The following is a 26,788-nucleotide window of genomic DNA, read 5'->3' as shown; positions in this document are numbered from 1 at the left end:
AAGGATCTGGTTTCAGACACCTGCCGACTGTGGAGCCAAACGGTGTGCTTTTTGGCTCTGTTCGAATCTGCTGTTTTCATGAACGGCTGTTCTTGTTCTAAAAGGCAGTGGGAATGGATCTGAAAGAACAAAAGTCAGAAAGTAGATGATTGCGGCTTGAAGGGATGCCTGTGTCATGGGCGCGCAGCACGATGAGAACAAGCAGACCAGTGGAGATGATGATCCATCTCGACAGGACTGTGCCAGTGTAAGTAAGCTGTATCGTTAACTTGGTAACAAATAGCTGTGTGTGTAGATTTGTGTAACCTTGATGCTTTTGTGTTGAGTTTTGCGCTTCAGCATAGCCGTGTCTCCAGACTCAAATCCTGGAAGATTTACTTTATTGACACATCTCAAAACTTTTTTAAATCTCTCAGCTTATTTCACATTTAAATGTGCTTAAATGGATATTGATATTTTTACTACGTCTCTATGGTCTGCTAACTTGTGATGGAATATTTGCCAGTTGCACAGTATGGGATGACACTGAATGAATAATACATGTGCATTGGGTAACTCAATGAGCACTGAAGTTACATCTGATGGAGTTGGTACTGCTTTCAGACACTGGGTCACGAGCTAAGGTGCCAAGTAAACCAGCCTCGTTTTTAGCTGGCACATATTTGAATCACTGGTAGCAGATCAAATAGATTTTGAACCATGCATTATTCAGAACCTCTGTCACTCATGCACTTGGGATTGATTATTCAGCTTACTGTAATAGAAGAAAGTTGACCTGCAGATACAGTAAAGAGATAAGAGGAGGATGGTCTGCCCCGGAGAGCTGGCTTCACCCTCTTGTGCCCTTTCGTCCTGATCCTGAATCTTCATAGTGAACTGTTAATTGCTTTTGGTGTTCTTTTCCTATTATTTCAGCACCATTAAATCCATTCCCATAGTTTGCCCTTTTGTGTGATTGCTCTAAAGGGCAAGCAAAATGTGCTGTCCATGTGATATACAGCTTTGAATGGCCATGACCGTGTTCCCCTGTCTGGCTGTAGATTGCAGATGTGTCAGTGGAGGTGGCAACGGTGGACCACACGCTGCAGAAGCTGCGCAGGAAGTACAGGAAGACTAGACGGAAGCCCAAAGGACTCAAGAGGCTGTGGCTCCGTCTGCTGAACATCCCATACATAACTGTAATCATCACAGCAGTAGTGTTCGTGGTGGTGGTGATCATGTGGTCGCTGCTGTGGGTCTTTATTTGTAAGTGGAAGTATTCTTACACTTTTATATAAAAAAGAAACAAACAAAACAAAAATGTTGCTCCTGAAAGATATTTAAAGGGACAGTTCACCACAGATTAAACTGTTTTCTCTTTGGGCCTCATCTGTAGTCAGGAAAGTGTGCGGCTGTCTCCCTGCTGCATTCATAATTTTAAGTAATTACAAAGAAATGACGAGTCTATAAATGTGTATTGGTTTATTTAACAGTGAAAAACTGATGCAAGAGCATTTTGAAGCAGTTACAAATGAACAATAATTTTAGTATTTGATTCCCCCAGTGACCCAAGTTTGGGTCAAAGGTTCATAAAAAAAAAAATAAAAAAAAACATGCTCAAAAATAAATGTAAGAAACTCATCATCGCTGTCTCTTTTAAAAAATCATGACTTGGCTTCTTAAAACTACAAGAAAAATAGAGTTTTGTTCCACTATATTTGAAGGATGACACAAATAATACAGTAAAAAGGAAGTACGCGCTCTTTCAATTTTAAGGTTTTACATATCAGGTTAAGTTAAACTAAATATAACCTCAGAGGAACTACATCAAACACATGCTACAGTGTGCTGGTATTCATTTAAGAAAAACTAAGCTAAAATGCAGGAGCTATATGTAAAAAATTTAAGCACACTCCGTGGTTCAGCAGGCTGTATAACCACTTTTAGCAGCAATAACTTGAAGGAATCAATTTTCTGTATGGCTTTATCAGTCTCTCACACCACTGTGGAGGAAGTGGCCCACTCTTCTTTATAATGTTGCTTCAGTTTGCTGACTTTTGTTCAGGTGTTCTGCTTCTGTGCGTCCGATCATTGTCCTGTTGCATGAAGACTCTAAAACACTTACTACACAGATGAGTTCATGGTCAACTCGTTGACTGCAAGGTGCCCAAGTCCTGTGGCTTCAAAACAGGCCCAAATAATCAACCTTCCGGCACCACTGTGTTTAACAGATGCAATGACGTGTTTGTGCTGATATGCTGCATTTTCTTTTCGCCAAACATGGTGCTGTACATTATGAACAACCATCTCCAGTTTGCTCTCTGACCCTGGGCTAAATTTGATGTGTCGTCCACTGCTGGGAAGACTGAAAACTGTCCTGGTTTCTCACTACAGAGAGATGCAATTCAAATTGTTTGGAAATGGCCAAACACTTCCCAAGTTAATGGGCATCAGCAATTACTTCTTCAAGATCATCATTGATGTCTTTCCTCCTTGTTAACACACACTTGCATTTTAATTTGTTTAAATAAATAATGACACTGTGCAATATGGCATTTTTTATAATTCCTTTGAGGTTGGATAGATTTTAAGATTTGCTTAGGTCTGGATCATTTTTATTATTTGTTGATATGTAAAAAAATTCATGGTTTATTTATTTTTATTTTGTCATGAGTAGATCTCCAAAACTGGACAACTCACACTAAAACAATCTAGGTGACAACAGGCCAGAGGAAAAATGAGTAAATTAGATTTTGAGGTGAACTGTCCATTAAATATCTTTGCAAAGTTCAGTGTTTAGATGCTGTGCATAAACGTTTAGCTAATTTTATTGGCAGCATGTTATTAAAATGTATTATTGTAATGTAGTAGCTCGATGGGGGGAAAAAAAGCTAAATTTGACCAGATTTCCTCAGTTCGCAGGGAAAGTAACAGTGGAGCATATTTCGCTGGGATGTTCCGTGTAGCCAATGTGGAGTTTATCCCAGAGTACCGGCAACCACAGTCTCATGAGTTTGTGTCCATGGCAAATAAAATCCAGCACGTGGTAGGTGTCAGTGTAACCCTGCTGGTGAACTGCTGGTCTGTACTAATCTGCTGTTAATTATTGGTGTCATTATTGGTGTCTTGCAGGTGAACAATGTGTACAAAATGTCCTCAGTTGCGAAACTCTACAAGCAAGCTGTCATTTCAGACCTCAGGTACTATGGTGCTCCTTGTCATCATGAACTAAAACCAAACAAATCTGCTGTTTTTCATTTAGTTTTATGATTTTAAAGATGTTCTATCAATCTGTTTTCCTCCCCAAGTAACAACAACAAGGGTGGCGTGTTGGTGCATTTCTGGATGGCTTTTGTGGTCCCTCAACTGAAGAGCTCAGAGATGTGTGAGGAGTGCTTAGCAGCCATTTTCAGAGATTCAGTCCACACCAGCCTGAACAGGTCCTCTGTAGGCTACCTGCTGGGTCTTCCAGTTGACATAGACTCCATCCTCATCAATGGTGCATTTGTGTGTCTCACCTGTAGTCTAATGCATATTTATCACTCTGAACCTTAGAATAAACTGACTATTCTGCTCTCTTGCAGGTGTTCAGCGTTCAGATTATTCATCCAACACAGCAGGTAAGAACTACTGAGGTGAATAACAAACATCCTGCATGTCTGCATTTTGTTTCCATGAGGTTTTTTCTCTCTCTCCTTCCAGACTCTCAGTGTGTAGATAAGATGTATGCAAACCTTCCTGGGGTGATGGTCCCTTTAAGCGTCTTCTCGTCATGGGGCGGTATAAATTGCCATGTAAAGCTCACTGCAGTCCCTGGCTCTCTGATCCGCCTCACCATCACCTCATTTGTTATTGAGCCCAGTGACTGCGTGAACGATGCCCTCACTGTGTATGACGCTCTGCTGCCCATGAGAGGGCGCATTCTGCACAGGCGAGTCTGCACCAGAGCACAAGTTTGATTTACAGTATAGTTAAGATTCTCTAAAACAACACACAGAATTCCTGCAGATTTCTAAAGGTTTTTTTTAGTGGTATGATGATCAATACCACTAAGCCTTTCCAATATCACACCATTTCTGCTTTTTGAGCCTTCCTCAGATGGCCTTACATTAAAACACATCTGTTCTTACTGTGGCCAGAAGGTCCATCTTAGATTCATCAGTCCAGAGCAGGTTATTCCAGAGCATCTGACATTTACATATATATTCTAAGTATTTATAGGTATCATAAGTATTTTTAACTTCACTGACAGACTCACAGCTACGTGGCACACGGCACGTTTTTTCGGATTGCTGACTGCAATCCAGAGTTGCGCTGCAGCTCACGTACCTCTGCTCAGTCTTTTCAGGCATCCATCTTTTCAGAGGTTTAAATAAGTCGGTCCCCACGTTTCACTTAAAGAAGTCCCAGTCATTGGCACTTAGACTACCAAGAATATTTATACACTCATAAATACAAATTTCACATGTGCTGATCTACATTCTTTGTGCTGCAGCCTGTGTGAGCCGGTCTCCAGCGCCCTCTCCATTGTTTCTACCTCCAATTTCATGCTGCTGTCCTTCAGAATGACCAACGGGAATAAAAATTTCAGAGGATACTTTGAGGCAATCGCTGAGGAAGGTATGAGACATTTACCTGCTCTGTCTTATAAGCCAGTAGTTCTTGACAAACAAGTTTTCTGAAAGCAAAGCATCGACATGAAATTAATATTTTAGTGAATTGTGTAGGATTTTTAAAAAATATGTATAATAAGTCTGCTTCTAAAGAATGATTTCTCAATAATATAATGTTCCAGCACCCAGATTTATGTAACATCTAGCATTAGCTTGGGAAACTATAACCCTCAGGCCTCTCTCTGTCACTCTCAGTTTGTATGTCTCAAATTGAGACCCAGTTGGAGCCTGGTATCAGAGATCGAATGTACAGCCCCTTCTACCCCAGCATGCTGCCCCCACAGTGCTCCTGTACCTGGAAGTTTAAGGTAGACAAACAAGTGACACACGAACACACACACATTATTATTATTATTAGTTTTCGTTCATTGTGTGTTCTGTCATTTTATAACAGACCCAGAACTCCACTTTAGGAGTTGCACTGCGCTTCCACAACTATGTTCTGAAACTGAAGGACATGAATGGCTGTGACCAAGGCTGGTGGAAGGTCAATGAAGTCATGTACGTGGCTACACCTGCTCACACTGAATTCAAATAATAAGTTCCACTGCCTATTATTATTGGGTATTTTCAGTAGTCTACAGAGATGGATAGTCACCTCATGTATTGAATGTCCTGGATATTTTTAGACCATTCATTTGACCACGACCATATTTGTCCCACATCCTGTGATGATTTTTCTTGATGCTTGTTTTCCTTCCACAGTTACTGTGGAAGCTACGTGGGACATGACACGGTTTTTCGGATTGCTGACTACAATCCAGATATGGAGTTTCGCTGCAGCTCACGTACCTCTACTCAGCCTTTCCAGGCATCTTATAGCAGCTACAGTATGAACCAGCGTAAGCACAGCATAACTCCAGCCTGACTCACTGTGACCGCTAGGATGGGGTGCAGGAAATGCGTGTCTCTGTGTATCTGTGTGCATGTGAACTTTGTTCATAAGTGGATTCTAAAAATTACAAAGTGAAAATGTTGGAAAATAAATATGGAAGTTCTTGTGAAAAAAAAGATAATCTTTTACTGTAGCTCTTGAAACTCTTGTAGCTCTTTTGTTGTTAATTGTCACTGTATTGCAGCCCCAGAGAAGTTTATTGTGTTGTGTTATATTGAGCCAGTACAACAAAATGATAGAGATTTAGTTTTGTTTCTGTTTCTCTGCTCACCAGCCTGTCCAGAGAGCCATTTCTTGTGCAACACGGGACTGTGTGTGCAGAAGACTCGACTCTGCGATGGCCTGGATGATTGCCAGGATGAGAGTGACGAGGTCTTCTGCTGTAAGTTGTTTTCCAATTAACCATTTTTGATTTTGTTTTTTTAAACAATGGGAATGTTCGGCTTTCATTCCTTGTCTGTTTAAAATAGCATCGTGAGTTCCTGTTGAAACGTTACACTGTTCTTGATGTCTGGCATGTGGTTTAAATGTGTTTATTTCCTTGAGAACTCAGTCTGCACTTTAAAAAATGATGCATATTTTCACAGCAAGGCCCACGATGAGCTGTGGTGCCAATAGTCCCCTGCATCCTCTGCTAGGATGCAATGGAGAGACAGACTGCACAGATGGAGTCGATGAACTCAACTGCACTCATGGTACGTGTCGTTTGCAACTTTATAAAATGAAACGTGCCTTTTAGCCACTAATAACTGAGACTTGTTTCATCAGAAACGACCTGCTCTGCAATCAGATATCAGTGCAAAAGCGGCTCCTGCATCCTGAAAAAGAACGCAAAGTGTGACGGACTCGATGACTGTCAGGATCGCAGTGATGAGGCCGACTGTGGTGAGTACTCCTCGATACGTGCCCTGTGTACACATCGTATTTTTGTAGCATGCAACAATTACAGTTTGCGCTCTTGTAGGTGACTCTACTCCCAACATGCTGTGTGATGTTGGGTTTGTATGAGACTACATTTGAACTCTTTCATAAACTGCATTCATTTTCAGTTTTTGTATAAATAGTTCATAATTATGCTCAAATATCTTCAAATTATTAAAAAAAAAAAGGTTGAATTGTTCTGTCCGGCTTTTTTTATTTTTAAAAAAATCAGAACATCCAGTTCTGCGAGGATGAAGCTGCAATCACGCTGCCAAGTAGGAAACGTTTTACACAATAAAGAGGTTTCCTACTCGGAAGGAAACCCCGACAGAGATTTTCGGATTTTGACTTCTTGTTAATTAAATTTGTTTGCGTTTTAGTAACATTATCACATCTAATACTGGAAATAGTAACAGTTTTGTGGTAGGAATTTGTTCCTGGATTATCCTTGGAGTGGCCACCTCAGTGCCTGAATAATAATAGTGTAATTAATAAGCTTAAAACGTTTTATACTTACCAGATTGAATTTCAGTGGCTTTTTGTTCAGTTCACTTGAGTTTTAGAGCAGCAGCAGGAGCAGTACATGCTGAACTGTAGATGTAAGGTGCCTTTAAAATGCTGTTGGCTCCACCTTTTTATTATTTCCTCAGTTGTTTGCTTTGCTAACATCATAAGTGTTTGGCAAATAGATTCAGTGAAATAAAGCTGGTTCAAGCTGTAATCACAAATATTTGCTGAAATTATATTTGCTTACCCTCTGATGTATCTGATTTTTATGACTGTGATTATGCTGCCACCACACTGCCAGATCTTTCATGCAGTCTCATGAGAAAGCTGTCTTTTTTTCTAACCCTCTGGGCACTGAGCTGCAAACTTGCTGACCTGCAGCGCTGAGGTGACCCGTAGCTCTCTCTGTTTGCTGTTATTTTATCATGATGGGGTCTCAAGGTGGTGGGAACAGGTCTGCCTTTGATCACTCACTAACACTGAGCTTAGTACACACACACACACACACACACACACACACACACACACACACACACACACACGTGCATCAAAGCTCTGAGTTTTAATAAGGTGGCAGCAGGACTGCCAGCCATGGTGATGAATCAGCATGTCAACATAGGTGATTATTGTGTGTGTGTAACTTGTGCCACGAGCTGTACACACTGATAAAGACATAGTATGCACATGCATTTAAATGTGTGGCAGATCTGTGCATACACATAATAATATCAGATTCAGTATTGCGGTTCTGCCACATGATGCAGTTAAATTTAACTGCATCATGTGGCAGAACCAGACGGGTTTAAATGGTAAAATACGCTCACAAACACTGTGGTCACCTTTAAAATCTAACAAGTGTAACAACAAACCCATCTCTATCACCCTCAGCTTGTGGTCGTCCCTCCCCATTGACCAGGGTGTTCACGTCAACTGGCTTGGAGCGTATCGTGGGTGGAGTAAACTCTGCAGAGGGGGAGTGGCCTTGGCAGGTCAGCCTCTATTTTGATGGTCACCTGTACTGCGGTGCTTCTGTCCTCTCCACTGATTGGCTCGTCTCAGCTGCTCACTGCTTCAACAAGCAAAGGTCAGCCAAGCTCGCTGGTGTTCTTATGAACTATAAGTATTCTTTTAATTTAGTGATAACATTGCATCAATTATTCTGAGCAGCTGGTTTACTTGCAAGCCCACTGTTTTTCACAGGTTATAATCTGCCAAAGACCTCACATGATATCTTTAGATTAAAGATTATCAATTCATCAGCTCAACTTATCTTTCTTTTAGCTGTGTAAGATCTAGTTTAGTAAGTTCCAGTTTATACAACCTGCTTCTTTAATGTCCCTGAACTTTGACCTCTGCAGGCTCTCTGATCCACGTTACTGGCGCGCCCACCTCGGCATGCTGACACAAGGCCATGCCAAGTACGTGGTGGAGATACAGCGGATCGTGGTGCACGAGTATTATAACTCTCAAATGTTTGACTACGACATCGCGCTGCTGCAGCTGAAGAAGCCTTGGCCACCCTCCCTCAGCCCGCTGGTCCAGCCTGTGTGCCTACCGTCCTCCTCCCACACCGTCACCGACAGCCACCGCTGTGTGGTGACTGGGTGGGGATACCGAACTGAGGATGGTAAGTACAAGCAAAGTCTGAGAATTTTTACATCTGTCCATCGACTTTTTTTTATCTGTTTATTTAAATTTAGGATCCAAAGGGGCTGGAACCTACCCCAGCTGTCACTGGGTTAGAAGCTGTAAGATCCTCAAGATATATTTGGCAATAACAATTCGAAAAACATAAAATATTTAATTTTAACAATCTGGACAGCACCTTTATTTTATTTTAGGACAGTGCTATAAGATGCAAATGATATTTAATGCTGAACTACTTGTTTTTTGACCTCAGAGACATAAACAATAAATGCATAAAATGTAGGCCCATTCTTAGGGGACTCATTTAAATTCACCTCTTTGTGAGGCAGTTACTGGCAAATGCCTTCAACTGTTGATTGCATGCATGTCATGTTTCCCAAGATGATCCAAAATATTTCGGATGCAAACAAATGAAGTTTTAAATAAAGACAAAAAAATTATACATACATGCTTGCAAAATACAAACAGAAATATGTAAAAGAAATCCCATAGAAGTAATACAAGCCTTTGATTTGTGTGTGTGTAAAGCAAAAACAACAACAACAAAAAAAAGCCCGAGCTTAAGGCCTCAGTGAATAGGTGACATTTGAACTGGTTTTTGAAAAAACCAAAGATGAGGCATTGTGGATTTGGGGGTGGTCAGAGTTAGTGCGGGCAGCAACAGGACCACAGTATGGTGTGGGGGATGGAGAGTCGGCTTTTGTGGACTACAAAGGTCTGAATGAGCAGTGGGGAGCAAGGGCTTGTAGAGATTTATAGATGACGACGAGGTTTTTATAGGAGATACCGCCTGACCAGGAGTCAGTAGAGGTGCACAAAGCTGAGGATGATGTGCAGCTGAGTTTTAAACATACTGCAGCTTATCCAGCACATTGTTAGGCAGGACAAGACATCATTGCAGTAGTCCATTTGGGAGGTGATGTGTTGTCTGATATGTGGTCCTCATCTCGCTGCTCTGCAGACACGGTGCTTTCCTTGGTGCTACAGAAAGCAGAGGTGTCTGTAATGAGTCAGACGGAGTGTAAGAAGCGATACGGAATCATCTCACCACGCATGCTGTGTGCTGGAGTCCCCTCAGGAGGGCGGGATGCCTGCAAGGTATGCTCCCATCCAACTGAAAAGACTCTTAAAGAAAAGACTCACGTGCATTTCTGTGCACATTAGTGAGTGAATCATTGCAAGTTACTGTTGTGTACTCTTCGTATCTCAGGGAGATTCGGGTGGCCCTTTGTCATGTCAGGCACCAGGCGGGGGTCGCTGGTTCCTGATCGGGATTGTCAGCTGGGGGTCCGGTTGCGGCAGACCAAACCTACCCGGGGTTTACAGCAGGGTCACAAAGTTCACCTCTTGGATCTACAGCCATATCAGATGACACAATGAAACTCATCCATTCCCAGCACAATATTCCAAATTAAAACATCATTACTAGATACCTTGTGTCCTGTGTTGTGTATTTTTTGCATCCAATAATTAATAGTTTACTGATGTTATAAAGTGCCGTTAATCTCACATACTGAATAAAAGCTCACAATAAGTTTTTGTCCCCTAAGGACCATCCAAGGGCACAGCGGCCCAGCCCCAGTTGTAATACCTCACACGTTTCCCTCAAACACTCTTTTGTCCCACGGAGCTGAACTCCCACATACACAGCAAGGAAGTTTGCCCACAATATCTGTCGCACGGATGGTTGTGCGGATCGTACCCTTTCATAGTGCTCTCATTGTGCCCGCACTGCATTCTGGGGCTCCGTGTGACACCTGCCGCCAGGTTCAGGTAAATGGGAGGCAGTGAATGCCCGCTGCGTCCAAGCCCCCTCGGGTCAGGTTTCGGTGTGGGGATTTTTTCCCCCTTCTTTTTTTTTTCCAGAGGAAGCGACAGCGGGGATTTCCTCTCTCTCCATCGTTTCTATGCCCGGGGTATTGTTGCATATCGCCTCTCCGGAGCTAAACGGGACAGTGCTATGTGGACTCTCCCCAAAAGCAAGATTTGTGAAGTGTACTGCGTCTCCGGGCATGGACACTCAGGCTACACTGCTCCACAGGTAAGCCATCAGTGCGTCTCTTTGAAACCTTTCTGCGAGAACTGTTTTTTCAGCATATTGTAACTCTTTAAGTCCGTCTGCTTGTTTCACCCCCTTTTTATTCCCCCAATACAAAAGGGCTACATACTATTTAGAGTCCATCAGACTCTTACTTATGATTCCTCTTAAGTGTAAAATCTTGCTCTAGATGTCTCTGGGTCCCATTCTTATGAATGTCCACATCCGAGTGGGCCACTTGATTGAGTTGCTGACACTGCACAGCCAGGCCGTGGGAAAGCAGACCACTCCAGCCACTCTTTGTCTGCTTCCCTGGGGGAAACCTGCCAAGTCCTTAAATGTCTTAGTAGATCTTTTAATCTGAAGGATGTTCTCCATTGCTCTCTGAAAATCAGCATCTGGCTCAGTCAAATGTTGTTCTACTGACTTTGTGGTATATAGATTTCATTTTCTTTACCATGAAAATAACAATTAGAAGCAATTTGAGACATAAAAACCTTGTATGATATTTGAGTCGTGTCCTTGTCTTTGAAAGGGAGAAGGGAACTTAAAGCCCTCCCATTCACTGAGCCCCCCCACGAAGCCTGAGGAGCAGGCAGAAGAGAACGTGGAGGGGGTAAAAGCTCCAGTGTGTGATTCCTGGAGGAGATGGATGTTGGGTCTCTTGCCTTTCTTTCCCTTTATTGCAGCCATTGCACTGACACTCCACTACTTAACATGTGAGTACGGAGCTGCAGGAGATTTTTCTGGTCCATTCCTTTGGTGTTAAATGTTATTTATTTTGAGTCGCACGGTGCACCTGTCTCAAATCTCCCCCTCCTGCTCCACAGCTCCGCCTTGCTCAGTGTTCTTTCTCGGAGGCAGCGTGGAGTTCCCAAACCTGAGCTTCTCCTCGGAGCTGGCTGACTCCACCTCCCCTCAGTTCCGCCTGCAGGCTCAGGCTTTGAACCATTATGTAAGTGGAACGGCGATCCTGTCTGTCACTGCCTCCCCTCTGAATGACACTTTAGAGTGCTGCTTGACCTTCCTGCCCCTGGGCTGAAGCTGATCTTGTTGTTGTTGCTCTGACTTTGATATCCTTCTCTACAGCAGGTTACTGCTTCTTTTTATGTCGCACATTCAAAACACAGCCGCTCTCCTCCTCCTCCTCTGTCCTTGCTTTCTTATTTGTAGAGTTTCTCCTTATCTACTTCAGCCTCCCATCTCCGCTCTTTTTTTTCTGCACACCACTTTCTTCTGCCCCTTTCTCTTTCTCTCGCTGGTAGTGTTAAATGTAAAGCTGTAACAAGAGCTGGGCACAGTGTGTGTGCAGGTTCCTGAGACCCCCGGGGGACAGGGCCATTTCAGGGCTGAAGACAAGCCCAGTATTTGTGAGCCTAGCTAGCCTCAGGCAGCAAGAGTGAGAGGAAGAGCAGGCCCTCAATAAAAACGTTGTCTGTGTTGCTTTCACACAATCAGCTACTCTGTGCACCGGACACTACAGAGAGCAGGTGAACCTCTGTTTGATGCTGGGGTTAAGAGCTAGAGACAGGGCAGTAGGGTAATCTGGAATGACAGAAGGGCCGAGGGAGATATGATTAGATTTTTGGAGCAGAAGGTCAGGTATATAGCAGTGGATCTGACAGTAAATTGATAGGTGAAAATTCCCCCAAACACTGCAGTACCATAGTTTAACATCCCTGTAAGCAGCTGCAATGGCAATTTAGCTTCTTTGTTAAGTGGTCACAGTATCTCTGTGGCCATCTGTTCATTAAAGAACAGGTGAACTGAAGGCCAAGAGCCAATACCACCCAGTATCTTACCTCTTCACAGCGGGCAGGAAGGGACACAAAGGAGCTCTGTGCAGCTCAGAGTCAGCACGCACACATGAAGAGTCTCATACACACAAACAAGAACAAAGCATTTGCACAACCAGGTGTATTTTCATGTCACCTCAGTGGAAAAAGCCATCTCGCGTGCAATTTGTGATGCACCCCCCCACACCTTTATTTTTTTTTTAAAAACGCAGTTCTCAGACCTCTACAAGTCCTCTCCGTGGAGCCCTTACCACGTACGCTCAGGAATTACTGCCTTCAGGTATGCTACACCTAAACAAAATCTGCTTGTGTGTTGCAACGGTTCTTGCATGCCAAGAACATACATGACAGCAGCACGCTGAGATCCAACCTCTGTGTGTGATAGTGAAGGAGCAGAAGGGCTCACCGTCTTCTACTGGAGTAAATTCTCTGCCCCAGACAATGTTGCGATGGAAATTCAGACCTCCAGCCCAGAGAGGCTTCAGCGGCGGCTTCCCGGGAGCAACAAGATTCAGCGGGAAAGCCGCAACGAGCAGCGCTACTTTATGCAGCAAGATGATGACATACTTCACTTACTGGGTAGATAAAGTACTTTTACTGCAAAATGATTTTCTTTTAAACAGAAATAACATAGTTAGACTTTCATAAATGCCTAATTTTATACCCAAGTTTTAGATTTTTGATGCTTGATTTGTTTCTTTTTAGGTTTGGACCCTGACGACTTTGATCCAGATGAAAGATCTGACAAAATCAAAAATCCAAATAGTATCCAGGGCGGGAAATGGCAGCTTGGCTTCCAAGGTGAGGACAGTACTCTTCTGGCTTGACACTTTAAAACTCCTAAGTCTGTTTTGGTGAGTCAAACATTTCTGAGAATTCCCTGCTTTTCCATGCAAGTACACAGAAAACCAGAAGGGGCAGAGCACAAGTGCAGACATCAGATACGACACTGATTAAGTCAGACAAAGCAGGAAAGGTGGAGTTGCTTTGTAAAGGAGCTTAAATGTGCACTAACTGTATAAATAGTATGCTTTGCTCTTCTGTGTAAGTGTGTGTGTGAGAGAGATCTAATCTGACTCACAACATCAGCATCATTATCATTTCCACTGTCTAGCCATGTCCTTTGACCTCTATGCCAAATATGGTAACAACCGCACCCTGAGCCTTGTGAGTCCCAAGAAGCCATACTACCAGTGGAGACTTCGTGTGCCCTCGGGTCACGTGGTTCGACTGGTTGTCCTCACCCTTCATGGCGCCACACCAGGAAGCTGCACCACTCACAAGCTCTCTGCATATGACTTCTTACTTCCTTTACAGAACAAGATAATCGCCAGGTAAAGAGCATTTTATGAGCTTTGATATTTGTGTACACGCAGTAGTAACTGATAAGTAACATTTATTTTTATTCATTTAACTTGGTTCCGTCTCTAAAAATGATGCGCGTGACTGCTGCAGGTGGTGTGGGCTGCCTATTTCGGGCTCATCTCCGGTTATGAAGCTGACATCCTCTGGGAATGTGATGCTAGTCACGTTCTCTTTCAGCAGACAGAGGGATGGAGCCATCTTTAAAGCTTACTTCCAGGCCATCCCAAAAGCAGGTTTGAGTGCTCTCACACAGACATATAAAAATCTAATTTCATTTTGAAAATGCATACATAATTACATATGTGTGTACTTTGTGCACTTATCCGCGTCACCATCTTCCTGGGCAGGTTGTGGAGGGTCAATTTCCTCCTGGAATGGCTCTATTTCCTCACCCTACTACCCTTCCTATTATCCTCCCAATATAGACTGCATATGGACACTGAGGGTGAGCTACATAAAAATGTTTGTGTACATACACAGAGTGTGTGCATGTGTTAGGAAACAATGGAATATTCTTCTGTAGCCTGTTGACATTCCAGCATCGCAATACTTTCCTTAATAATCTCTGGTTACTTCCTCAGGTGCCATTACCAGGATACCTGATCTCCATAACTATCGTGACAATGGACATTCAGGATTCTCTATCATCAGACGGCTGTGAGAAGGACTGGCTGGACATCGGAGGAGTGAAGTAAGCTGATTATAACTCCTGGTGTGTTTTATCTCCATGTTTTGGAGCATGCTTAAGAGTTAAAAGTGAAACTCCTCATTTTACTGTATCTTCAGATTGTGCAATCCAGTGTCAAACAGCGGCAAAAAGCGAGTCTACTCCTCTCCTCTCACCCTCCACTTCCACTCTGATGAATCTCTCACCAACAAGGGCTTCTACTTGCTATACCGAGCCTTCGCCCCAGAGGGCAGTAAGTGAAACTGAATGCTTTCACTATAAGTAGATATTACTCTTTATTTCTTAGAGCTGTAGATCCCTACTAAGGCTGTAATTAAGTTATTTTTGTCCAGATTTACACTGGGCTTTCCTTCACTATCATAAAAATTCCTTAGTTGTAAATATCTGAAGTGGTCCTGATTGCATAATGTAAAATTTCGTTTCATCCCCTGTAAACTCCTGAAAAATTCCCATCTTTTGTTACTGCACAAAGTGTTGTTATTTCGTTATTATATGGTTGGTTTGAGTTCTTCCTCTAATTTATGTTTTTGTGGTTTTTTAAAAATTTCTTTGCTGTCTGTCATTAGCGTGCCCTCGCCAGTTTCGCTGTGGAGATAGTCGCTGTATCCCTCTGAAGAAGGTGTGCGATGGAGTAAAGGACTGCTCAGACGGACGGGACGAGGCTAAATGCTGTAAGTATTGTTGCCTAAGTCCTGTGCGCTGTCCTCACACGCTTAATCTTGTATTCTTTGTTTTGGGATCTCTGGTTTGAATTATGTTTATACATCTTGATGCAGATATAGACACAAACCCTGGTTTAGACCCACATTTATTTGTGCTCTGTATCAAACCTTTAGCATCCTGCAAGCCTGGGGAACTGTTGTGTGGGAACAACCAGTGCAAACCTCAAAGCCAGTGTGTCAGTCAGAGCATTTGTGCGGACAGCAGTGAGGAGGGCAGCTGTGGTGAGCAGAAAACACCGCCGCTCTTTTAATACCTTCATATGTCAGTGTTTTGTTCGGTCATGTGTTTCATGCTGCCTTCTGTTTGCTTTTCAGGAGGTAAATGTTACCACGTCTGTCCCAACAAGGTGTGTTTGTCTAAGTCGTCTGTGTGTGATGGTGTCATTGACTGCAAAGACCGCAGCGATGAGCTCAACTGCACCAGAGCATGTGAGTGCTTATGATGTCACAGTTATGGTTTAGTGCAACAGTGTGCTCTTAAAAAATAATATTACAACCTTCGTTCTGTTTAGATGTTAAAGGCTGCTCCTCATCCTCCTACAAATGTGCCAATGGGAAGTGTGTCAGTAAGGTCAACCCGGAGTGTGACGGCGTTAAAGACTGCTACGATGGCTCTGATGAGCTGCGCTGTGGTACAGGAATTGCTCAAGTACCACACCTCATACCGCTGTACTTGCTCATTAAAATACAGGCTCTAACATCTTCATATGTGTTCCTTATCTATTCCTCAGGCTGTGGAACCAGGCCCAAAAAACGCACCAAGATAGTGGGAGGGAGTGACACCGTAGCTGGGTCATGGCCATGGCAGGTCAGCCTCCAGATGGATCGCTACGGGCATGTCTGTGGAGCCACGCTGGTCTCAAACCGCTGGCTTATCTCTGCTGCTCATTGTTTCCAGGACTCTGATGCCATTAAGTAAGAAAACTACAGAGAACCTTATGTTGATGATTCATATATAAGCACTTTATTTAAGCGCAGTGTATCCTAGATACTCAGATGCACATGCGTGGCGTGCATACATGGGAATGCGTGTGATGACCACAGGAAACCAAGGAGCAGCCACCAGACCGATCCGCCGCATCCTCCTCCACCCACAGTATGACCAGTTCACGTCTGATTATGACATCGCCCTCCTCGAGCTCAGCGCACCTGTTTTTTTCAGTGACTTGGTGCAGCCTGTGTGCGTCCCCGCCTCCTCTCACACTTTCACCACAGGGACCAGCTGCTATGTCACAGGTTGGGGAGTTCTTATGGAGGATGGTAAGCACTCATAATTGAATAGAAATATGCAAATTTTACTTAATTTTACTGGAAACTTTGACTGTTTCTGTGGATTGTAGGTGAATTAGCCTCTCGCCTACAAGAGGCCTCGGTGAAGATCATAAATAGAAGCACCTGCAACAAGTTGTATGATGACGCCGTCACTCCCAGGATGCTTTGTGCTGGGAATCTGCAGGGAGGTGTGGATGCATGTCAAGTGAGTGTGTATGGATTTTATGGAAAACATTGCACTGGTTTCTTAAGAAATTTCAAAACTTTCTTTTTAGTCTTAACCAGAAATGGTTTAAGATACTTTCTTGGAGTATTTCCAAGAAATCTTATCTAAACCATACAAAAGAAATCTACTTCCTCAGTGTCTTTTTGCTAATCACATGCTGCTTCCTATGATTTCTTGTGTAAAGACTCCTCTATTTAGCCAACTAACCACTTCTGGCGTGAAAACAAATAAAATTGTGCTCACGAGATATAAAATAGTAGAGAATTGGTTTCACATGCCTTATTTAACAGCGTTATTCCTCATGTTATCATCAGATAATCAGTGCAGATAATCATTTAGTCTCTGCAGAAAGTGCTACACAGCTGTCAGGGTTTTACAGGAACTTTCATGTTTGTGGTGAGTGTCACAATTTCACCTCCACAATTTTAGAAGTCTAAGCATTTTTTGTACACACACATTATTATAGTGATTTACGAACAATGCCAGTAATTTCAGCAAACGCTAACATGAGCTGAAGTTTAGTTTGTTGATTCAGGCTGATCATATATATGGAGATTCTAAATATCACATTACAGTTTAGAATTAGAATTAGAATTAGAATTCAACTTTATTGTCATTGCACATGCACAGGTACAGGGCAACGAAATGCAGTTTGCATCCATCCAGAAGTGCTTAGTGATATAGATATATTACAATATATATTAGCAATAATATAGATATGCAAGTATATTACAGAAATGGGTCTATTATGTTATAATGTACACGGTATGAAGTATGTTGTGAATATTCTATAACTATAAGTATGTACAGGCTGTAGTGAGTACAAGCTATGTACAGGATATGGACAGGATATAAATATGAAAAACTATACAGAATATGAAATAAATAACTTTACAGGAATCTGAGATATACAGCTATACAGAACTATGCAAGTTGTAAACAGTTGTAGGGTTAAAAATTATCGTATGTACAGAATGATTGTTTACACAGGGCTATACAGTAGTGCAGTTAAGATAAGTGAGGGTGTGGATAATTTCTACAGAGGCTATATAAAGTGCTAGTGGTTGTGAGTGGTGGTTCACTCCATGTGTCCAAATATCATGTCACATTTGACCTCTGACCTCACTTTTACATTTCACATCTGCCTTTCTTTCAAGTTGACCCTAAAATGTGTGACATCTTTAAAGAAAGTGTTGGCAAGAGAAGAAGACTGAGCTCCCTAGTTAGCTAAAAATATACTGAAGTTTAATATAATAAATAATAAAATAAAACTTAAGTTTTTCATGTCCTTTTATTTAGAAATCAGTGCCTATTATCCATTACTTACTCCTCCATAACGTTTGTGGAATCTTTCATCCTACCCTTACCTGACTTTCTCTTCATTACAAACTTCTTTTTTATCTGAAAATCATCAAAGATCAAATAAAAAAATACATACAGCAGATCTGAGCTTCACTATGGTGCTTTTTAAACTGGGCTGTTTAAAGGGTCGTTTCACCTAGAATTCCTAATAATGACTGTCTTCTCAAAAAGCTTTTCAAGCTCAGTCTGTCTGAAACCGGAAGTAACTTATATTAGGGAGCTTGTGCTATAACTCATAAAACAGCTGCATCAAAGAAACAAACATCAATCCCTGACGAAGGCATTTAGGAAATACCCGATGTTTGTGAGTATTTAGTTAGCCACTTACCTGGTAAAGTAAATCTAAGAGTGTCAAAGTTGCTGCTAATGTTTGCGACAGCTAGTTACCATCCTCCGTGTTGTCTAATCCTCGGGTGTTGAAGCTTAAAAGTTATGAGCAGATATAAAACGCCCTGGAGGAATTTTTGACTGCTTCCTCTTTATGATCTTTATGTTTGTGTCTACATGCTTATCGGTGTGTGTGTCCTCAGGGTGACTCTGGGGGTCCATTAGTGTGTCTGGAGCGAGGCAGGCGGTGGTTCCTGGCGGGAATCGTGAGCTGGGGCGAGGGCTGTGCCAGGCAGAACCGCCCCGGCGTCTACACACAGGTGGTCAAATTCACCGACTGGATTCGTCAGCAGACCAAGGGACAGGTCTGACCAATCAAACGTCTTACTCACGTGAACTACACGACAGAGCTAATGCACAGGAAGGAGGTTTCAGACCTGAAGTCTGTCTTCAGATTGTCGTCATGACGGATGGCAACACAATGAGTCAGTTTTTGGCAGTGTGTCCAAGGCATTGGGCCAGTGGGGGTATCATCCCTGTTCCAAACCTTGCTGCTTCCTCATATTCCTCAAACAACTGCAGCAATGTTGCATGGACAAAAAAGAAAAAAATCTGATCTTAAGCTGATTATCGATTCGTTTGTTTTGGCTTGCTGCATTTAAACGTTAACACTGGAATCCAAGATAAACAATGTCACTCAAGAAACTAGTCCAGCTACATAAATTGCTCGCTCTAGAGCCGTGGAAGGCTCTGCAGCCTGCAACTTGCTTTATGAATTACACTCCCAAGTTCCCATCAAGAGGCTGTTTTTTCTTTTCAGTTTTTTTACATTTGGTGAAGTTCCCTGTAAAAGTCTTCACATTTGGCACCAAACACCAGCCTGTCGCAATCACACAGGCTGGTACGCATCAGGTTTCAGAGCAGATCTGAGGTGGGCTACATTATCCTGTGCGTGTAAATGTTGCCAATTACTTCCTGTTTTTCCATTCACAGCTACATTGTTCACTGCAGAAACAAACCGTGTCCTGTGCTGCATGCAGTCTTATTGTGAAAAGAGTTCTTTCTCGAACAATACATGTAACCCTGTATTTTTGCATTACCCCGTGTACTGTATGCTACTGGATGTGTTCACAGCTCACTCTGAGTTTAAGAGTTGTTCTTGTACTGTATATGTACGTCTGTGCATTTGTATATCCCACAGTAATAGCTTTATGTGCGGTATATGCTGTAACTGTAGATAAGAGAACAGTCCATCCATAGTAGGTGCTTTTCAGTTTTACTGTGATTTAATTTATCTTAACGGTGCCACTTTTATACTTTGTCCTATTAAAAAGCCTCCACATTAAACCTGAGGACCCAGTAAGATTACCATTACCAGACCTAAGTGAGCCTTTCTATGCAGACACTTAAGAGTTTGGTCCATTTCTCCATCCTCATTCAGCTCACCCCACCACCCAGTGGACAAGCTGTGCCATTACAATGTGCCATGTACAATATCCCCTGAAGAAATGAAGAATAAAAAAACTGCAATTTACATCATTGTTAAATAATCCATTTCCCTTTATATTAAAGACACATTATCAATGCAGAACCATCTTTTTTCTTTGTTTTTGTATCTCTTATTACATAATTTATTTGCTTTGCTGTTAAGATAAATCAATGAAATTTGCTGTTTCAGTCCACTGAATTTAATTTTGAACATTCCTGTTGCTTCAGAAATAATTAATTTCTTTTGTTTTTGTTTTTTGGGGGGGTTTGTTGTGGTTTTGTTTGTTTGTTTTTTACTGAAATGCACCTGTACTACAGTTTGAAGGAAACGTGAGTGACTTTCCTTTAGTGGTGAGACCAGATTTTCTCCAGTAGTGGAATGTTTGGCACCTTCCGCAGAGCACTTTTTTTTTAAAAAATGTCGATCAGTTCACTATTCGTTTACCAATGCCTACGTGCTGATCATCCCGTTTACCAGCCCTGGGTACTGACAAGATATACGCAAGCGGCTGATCAGTGCGCATCATTTCCAGTGAAGCGTAAACGTCCCGATGGAAAATAGCGCATGTAGACTCTTGGCTTAGGAACAAAAAGTGAATGTCCAATCCGAAGTGTGAAAAATCCGAGGAAACAGAGTTTTGATTTTTCTTATATTAGAAAAATATAACATTTAGCAGGTTTTACTACATGGGACAGCTGAAATGGGACCGCTGTTGCGCGCGCTGGGTGTGTCACTGGACGTAACGGAAGCCGTCTATCCGGTGGGTGCACTGTGGGAACAGTATAAAGCCGCACCACAATCCGAAACGATGGGAAAAAGTTGCACTGGAGCTCAAGCGCGGTGTCCTGTTGCGTGATCTCCCGCAGATAAACTCAGGAAACTGTCTCCCATTCGGTGATCCTCAGCTCAGAGCGCAGCAGTCAACCGCGCTGTGCTGCGTTTGTAGTCCGGTGGAGAGAAAAGAAAGGAGCAAGGGGGAAAGGGGGAAAGGAGCCACAGCAGGAATACAACTTCTTTCATGCGTTATTTTATTTGAAAGCGCAAAGCTGCTTCGGAGTCTCCAGACATGATGAATTTTATTCTCTTCTCCCTGCTGTTTGGATTTTATGGTGTTCTAGCAAAAGGTAAGTAACTGGGTCAGTTTTGCAGATGTTACGGGCGCACAGAGTGCGTGCAGCAAGGATAACTGCTAATTTACACAGACCTGCGCTAATTTACAGTCAAGGAAACTTGTTTGTAATAGTTAGTTAATTAGAGCCAAAATCCTTCATGATCGTTATTTCTTGTAAACCTGACAAACCTAACAAAAATAAGTATTTCAACTAATCAAGGTAGAAAACAGACTGACAGCCAATCCCCCTTAATTATTGCGCTGCCGCTCCTCATTTATCGGCTTGTTGTGTCGCCGCTGTGGCTGCGTGTCTGAAGCTGTAAACCTCCTTTTGCGCTGAGGATGATAAGAGCCATATCCCACCCGGACACTTGTTTGGATAACCGGGACCCCTGTGGCCCGGCTCCTTGCCCGCATGGCCTCTGCTGAATGGATGCGCGCAGGCGTTGTTTCCTGAAGCTAGTGAGCTTGTCAATAATATAAATGGATGAGGGGTCAAAAACTCCTCTGAGCAGGAACCGATGTGAATTTGTGCTCATTGCTCAAACAGTCGCTAGGTTGCATTTATGGAGTCCAGTGGAAGCAGTTCAAGGAATAAAAAATGATGCGTCTACAGGTGCAAAATAGAATAGAGTAGAATCACCCTTTATTGTCACTGTACATGTTCAGCGAAACTGGCATATCAAATCGTGCGTTACATTAAGAGCTTGATCCGGGACATGGCATTTTTAAAAAGTTTTAATTTGTTTTATTTTGCATACGGTGAATTTTAAAAGATGTCCTACACGTGTAACGACTTATTACATCACTTCTAGTTATCCTCGACTGTTCATGTGCTATTACTATTTAAAATTTTGTTTTTTCATTTTCCAAATGCATCATGGCGTTTGTTTTAAATCTGTCACTGAAACAAAAACTCCACCAATTATTTCCTGCTGGATGACAAGTAAAACACGCACATACATGCATACCTGTACTTAATCCATATGTACATATATAGCAGTGTAATACAGAGAAAGGAAGATGTATAAAAAAGGTTCTGCATCAATATTTATTCAACTGAATGTGACAAATAACGTGAATCAGTCCAGAATAACTGCAGAAAATACATAATAATAATGATTAATACATAATATAAAATATAATGCATAATCAGCCGTTCTGAAAAACACCTTCTTACACAGAACAAACTAAATTCTTCATTTATTCACACCCCGCTGTCACTGTTACCTTTAATACATTATATTAATCAGAATTATTGGAGAGACTATTCTAGACTGGACCTCTCTATATCTGTTAGTATTTTAAAACTGATAATAAAATCATATGATCACATTTCACTACAGGTAAACAAATTCTTCATGTCGGCTGATTGTCTAGAAATCTTCATGCTCCTGAGATTTATTGCAGTGATGTAAATTTCAGCTCAAAGAGTTTACTATGTCCTCATTAATTTGTCTGAATTTCACCTTAGTATGCATCTGCATGTTTCTGTTCATGGCACTTTAAATATTTCATTGCCCTCAGGTGTTTGTTTTAGATTCCCTGGTACGTCAGTGTAATGAGCCTTTGTGGAAACTAACCACAGTACTTCCTGGTAATGGCAGTGATGTTGTAGTTAGGATTGCGAAATGCTTTCCTTTACCTGATAACACAGAAAGTGTGCTAATTAGACACTTGTTTAAACAGCTTGTTGAAAAGCTGGAGGAGATCCTTGACTTCCCCCTCCATCTTCCATTCTCCTGCCTGTGTGTGTGTATTTGCTGCCTCCTGTGAAACCCAAGGAAGTAGCATAGGAAGTGTTAGCAGTATGAGTAATACTAGATACTGTGCTCAATGGGGGATCCACTGGGAACAATGATGCTGACAATGAAAGGCAATAATGGATTTAAGTGATAAATTCGCTAACTGCCCTAGCAGCAGTTTAACTGCTCACAGATCAGTGGAGGTGGTTCTTTATGAGCTGCTGTGCGAGGAGGAGTCCGAGTGAAGGACGGGCTTCCCTGAATGATGTTTCCTCTGTTGTTTTGAGGAAGGAAGGGTGGACAGTCTTTATCTCTCATTAATAAACCTCAGCGATGAAGTGGAGAAATGCCTTTATTTGATAAACAAGAGGGACACTGCTTACGCATTTCCACAAAACTTCTTGAGTGGGTTTAGCGAGGAGATGTGAGCAGGGTCAGAGATGCTGATGGAGGACGTGCTGTGGAGGTGGGAATCACCCAGACTGGTTGGCATACCTTACAGGAAGTGTGTTATCTTTCAGGATTTCCCTAAAAGTGATTGAAAAGGGTTTTTCACTGTGTACGTCCCAACCACATGGACACTTGTCTCTACACCTGAATTAAGCAGTTAACCAGAGTCAACAAACTCAGTCCAGATGTACCCTTTTCACTTTGACATTTATAAGTTCTCCTTGACCTCTAACCTCTCTGGAGAGATCCATAGGTTAATAGATACTTGCTATGAGACAAACCACACTACAGGTCATTGGGTGTTGAACTGTTTCTATAAATTTACTCATCTTTTCGGCGCTCTGACCTCTGCAGATAAAGATCAGAAGGGGAGGTTCAGCGTCCCTCTCCTGGATGTCAAAACTCGGCAGCAGGTTCTGGATGCTAACCAGATGCTAACGCTCAACTGCAGGTGAGTTTCAGGTAGAGGCGGAAACATTGTGATTTAAAATCTGTAATTCATTTTTTTAGTAAAGATGGTGGTAGAAGTGTAACTTCCTGGAGGAAAAAAGCCTTTTAAAATGTGTTCTATGAATGCAGTGTTTATGTGCTGATAGCCACTGAAATTAAAGTCAAGTTTGGATAACGTTATTAACTAACTGCCCAAAATAAGTATCCAGAAGTGTTTTGGGATGGGTGCCTGCTGCTAAGACTTAGAAGGATTTTGGTAGAGAGATCTGAGCCAGGCATCCGTAGTTTGGATAAAGGGCTGAACCTGGGTTGGGATTGAATGAGACAGTCACCATGACTGATATCTGGTTAAAGAAATCTCTTAATGAAGGCACAGAATTACGAAAACTCTTAAATAAACACTAGAACATTGAATAAAAATAAACCATCAGTTGTTGTGCAAGCACCTTACATCTTTCCCCCTACTTCTTGTTCCTCATTCTTTCCTCTCTAGCTTGAGCATCTCATAAAGCAGCTTAAAAGCATGAGTCAGTTTTTCCATTGAAACAATCTCTTCAACATTTACTAGTGATCCTTTTTCTAAATAAATTACAAGCACCTATTATTACGTGTTATTGCACGCTTACCACGTGCAGCTAAAACAGAATGAGATTGTAATGTATTATAAGTTCATTAGAGTCCAATATATATCTTCATCTTCCACACACATGTTGAAATCATCTTTGGATAAAGGGATACAGTTACAGTGATGTAAGCTGTAGAGGGTTACCAACTCACTGTAACTGTTGACCAGGGGTCGCTGGCAGCTGAGCTGGACGTTCCCAGCAGGCTTGGACAGAGATCAGGTGGACGTGAGTGAATCTCGCTGTGGAAGGATGAGCAAGCATTACTGCAGCCAGGTGAAAGTCAGCAGCATCCAGGCCCAGCACACCGGCCTGTTCCGCTGCAGGTACCAGGACAAACCCCATAAACAGACATCCATCTACGTTTATGTCACAGGTAAGACACCGCTACCCCGGGCACTTTTTTCTGTTTTGCGTTATGTTTTTTTTAATAGCTGTTTTTAGCCCGCTCATTGAGAAGCCCTTCACTCATTCACCCTGCCATGTGTATTGTTTGTAATGTCAGGTTAAACAGGATGCAGTGGGCGCTAAATACAGACCAATGCCAGTGAGCCAATTATATCTAAACACTGTTTGTCCTAACAACACATCCTTCTAGATGACTCTGGCACAGTTTCACTGCCCCCCTCCCCTGCCTCCCCCTTTTCTCATCCCAGGCCTACCTCCTTTTTGTCTATATATAAATTCTTCTTCTTCTTCTTCTTCTTTTTTTTTTTTACTTTCGTTTACGTGCTACTTCGAGGCCAGGAATAGCCCAGCTGCTGAAAGGCTCAGGCCCGGGCAGAGTTTCCCAGGGCATCAGCCTTATCTGCTCTGCTCAGCCTTGCTTGAAGCATCCTGTGCTTTGGGAAGGAGGGGAAGGGCTCGAAGGGGGTGTGCTGGGAGGGAATGTCGCTGTGTCTCTACAAGGTGGCGGCAGGGCGGTGTGTGGAAGTGTGTGTGTTTGTGTGTGTGTGTGTGTGTGAAGAGCTGAGAAGGATAAGATGAAGGGCAGTAGCTCAGGGGCAGAGGAGGCATGATGTCTGCCCAGCCAGCTCCTCCCTGTCCTGGAAGGTGACGCTGCTCAGTCTGCGCAATTATGAGGCAGAGTTGGGCTGGAAGCCAGGGTCACAGGGCACATTACTGTTTAGCCAACAGGACCCTCGGGAGCCATCAATCGCTCAGGTCACCATGTCCATTAAGCGTCAGACTTGGCCTGCAGCTCTGCTCAGACATTTGCCTCCCTCCCCGACTTCTCTATTAGGAATCAAAGCAGAAGAAGGAAGCCTCCAGGCTACTAGTCCTTGGGGTACTTTTGTTTGAATGTTCAGAGATTTGCTTTCCTTGAATAACACCCTATGGTCACAAACAATACAGCGAGCAACACCCACACCTTTGAATGGCACAGCGCTTTTACAGTAGTCGAGCCGAGAGGAGAAACACATGGAGAGCCGTTTGATTGCCTCCAAACAATCTGAGTGTTTATCGCTGACTACAGACAGTCATTTGCTGAATGGGTATTCAGTGAATGTTTAGGAGTGTGTGTCTGTTTGCTTTTGTTTGTTGTTGTTGAGACTGATATTGGAAGTGTGTTTGTGTGTGTGGGTGTGTCTTGTGCAAAGAGGCAGTTTCTATATATGTGCATGACTTTAAAAGTTGGCCCAAAATGATGAAAGGGATCTAAAAATGTGGAAACAGCAAGAGGAGTGATGCAAGAGCTTGTTTGGAAATTTATTTACGGGCCTGTCTTTCACTTTATACATGCATCATTAATGGGACCAGGATGCAATATGAAATGAATGCTAGCCAGTCGAGAACAAAACCAGGAACAAAAGGTCCAGATTTTCTGCTAGATTTAACAGACAGGTAGCCACAAAGGAGCCACTCTGCTAATGCATAATTTTAACCTTGACTCCCCCAATATTTTTTTTAACATATCATATGTAAGAAAGACTCTTTATTCATGCATTTATTTTACACACTTAATATTGTACAATATGTGTCCCTGACCGCAGTGTTTGGGTTTCAGACAGCCAGCAGCTATTCGTGGAGGATGCAAATATGAGCCCAGACGTGTTGTACCTGAAGGAAAAGGAGCCACTGGTCATCCCCTGCCGGGTCACCAGCCCCAACGTCACCACAGAACTAGTAAAGGTTTGTGCAGGAGATGTGCTTTTTATCTACCAAGTGATGCACTGTGCATGGGTGCAGAGACCTGCTCTGCATCACGATCCATGTTCTGATTGTGTTTGGGCACTCGTGTCACACTTTGTACTTCTTCGCTCAATCGCTCACGTTCCGTTCTCTGCACATCATCGTTGCTTTGCCCAGTTTTTTCAATCAGGCCTCACATATGCACGCGATACAGTGTTCAGTCATGTCTCCCTGTCCAGATCATTCGCCACATTGTTCTTATCTTGGCAGCCATTGCACTGTGGCGTGTGTGTCCGTTTGTTTGTGTCCGTCTGCGGATATGTGTGAAAGTGTGTGCGGATATGTTTGTGAGTGTTGGCGCTCGAGTGC

General features: G+C 42.6%; 3 protein-coding genes across 3 annotated transcripts in view; all 3 read left to right on the top strand.

Moving 5' to 3' along the window:
• The first annotated feature begins 167 nt into the window (after positions 1 to 167).
• Positions 168 to 10,437, top strand: tmprss7 (transmembrane serine protease 7). Its single transcript, XM_085468436.1, has 18 exons — positions 168 to 247; positions 1,041 to 1,245; positions 2,895 to 3,025; positions 3,112 to 3,179; positions 3,288 to 3,478; positions 3,564 to 3,599; positions 3,682 to 3,910; positions 4,475 to 4,599; positions 4,848 to 4,960; positions 5,047 to 5,153; positions 5,358 to 5,494; positions 5,822 to 5,929; positions 6,135 to 6,242; positions 6,316 to 6,432; positions 7,864 to 8,059; positions 8,334 to 8,602; positions 9,584 to 9,720; positions 9,833 to 10,437. Exons 1-18 carry the CDS (start codon positions 176 to 178, stop codon positions 9,992 to 9,994), a joined length of 2,511 nt encoding a protein of 836 aa, XP_085324562.1. The 5' UTR covers positions 168 to 175; the 3' UTR covers positions 9,995 to 10,437.
• Positions 10,438 to 10,513: 76 nt separating this feature from the next.
• Positions 10,514 to 19,988, top strand: LOC146701970 (suppressor of tumorigenicity 14 protein homolog). Its single transcript, XM_085468435.1, has 19 exons — positions 10,514 to 10,663; positions 11,196 to 11,379; positions 11,491 to 11,615; positions 12,669 to 12,736; positions 12,842 to 13,035; positions 13,162 to 13,257; positions 13,571 to 13,790; positions 13,912 to 14,054; positions 14,169 to 14,266; positions 14,403 to 14,512; positions 14,608 to 14,741; positions 15,076 to 15,180; positions 15,346 to 15,453; positions 15,547 to 15,660; positions 15,744 to 15,863; positions 15,963 to 16,146; positions 16,220 to 16,491; positions 16,572 to 16,708; positions 18,622 to 19,988. Exons 1-19 carry the CDS (start codon positions 10,583 to 10,585, stop codon positions 18,787 to 18,789), a joined length of 2,661 nt encoding a protein of 886 aa, XP_085324561.1. The 5' UTR covers positions 10,514 to 10,582; the 3' UTR covers positions 18,790 to 19,988.
• Positions 19,989 to 20,731: 743 nt separating this feature from the next.
• Positions 20,732 to 26,788, top strand: part of flt1 (fms related receptor tyrosine kinase 1) — a 44,227-nt gene continuing 38,170 nt past the window's right edge. The window contains exons 1-4 of the mRNA XM_085468432.1: positions 20,732 to 21,031; positions 23,568 to 23,664; positions 24,457 to 24,662; positions 26,295 to 26,419. Coding sequence (XP_085324558.1) covers positions 20,974 to 21,031; positions 23,568 to 23,664; positions 24,457 to 24,662; positions 26,295 to 26,419 — 486 coding nt within the window. The 5' untranslated portion in view covers positions 20,732 to 20,973. The remainder of the gene's footprint in view (positions 21,032 to 23,567; positions 23,665 to 24,456; positions 24,663 to 26,294; positions 26,420 to 26,788) is intronic.

The sequence above is a fragment of the Copadichromis virginalis genome, linkage group LG9, assembly GCF_057382275.1.
Source record: "Copadichromis virginalis isolate Kocher_CV1m ecotype Utaka linkage group LG9, C_Virginalis_male_GT1.1, whole genome shotgun sequence".
Taxonomy (NCBI): Eukaryota; Metazoa; Chordata; class Actinopteri; order Cichliformes; family Cichlidae; genus Copadichromis; species Copadichromis virginalis.
Note: the sequence above shows the minus strand (reverse complement) of the source record. Positions and strands in the feature narration are given on the sequence as shown.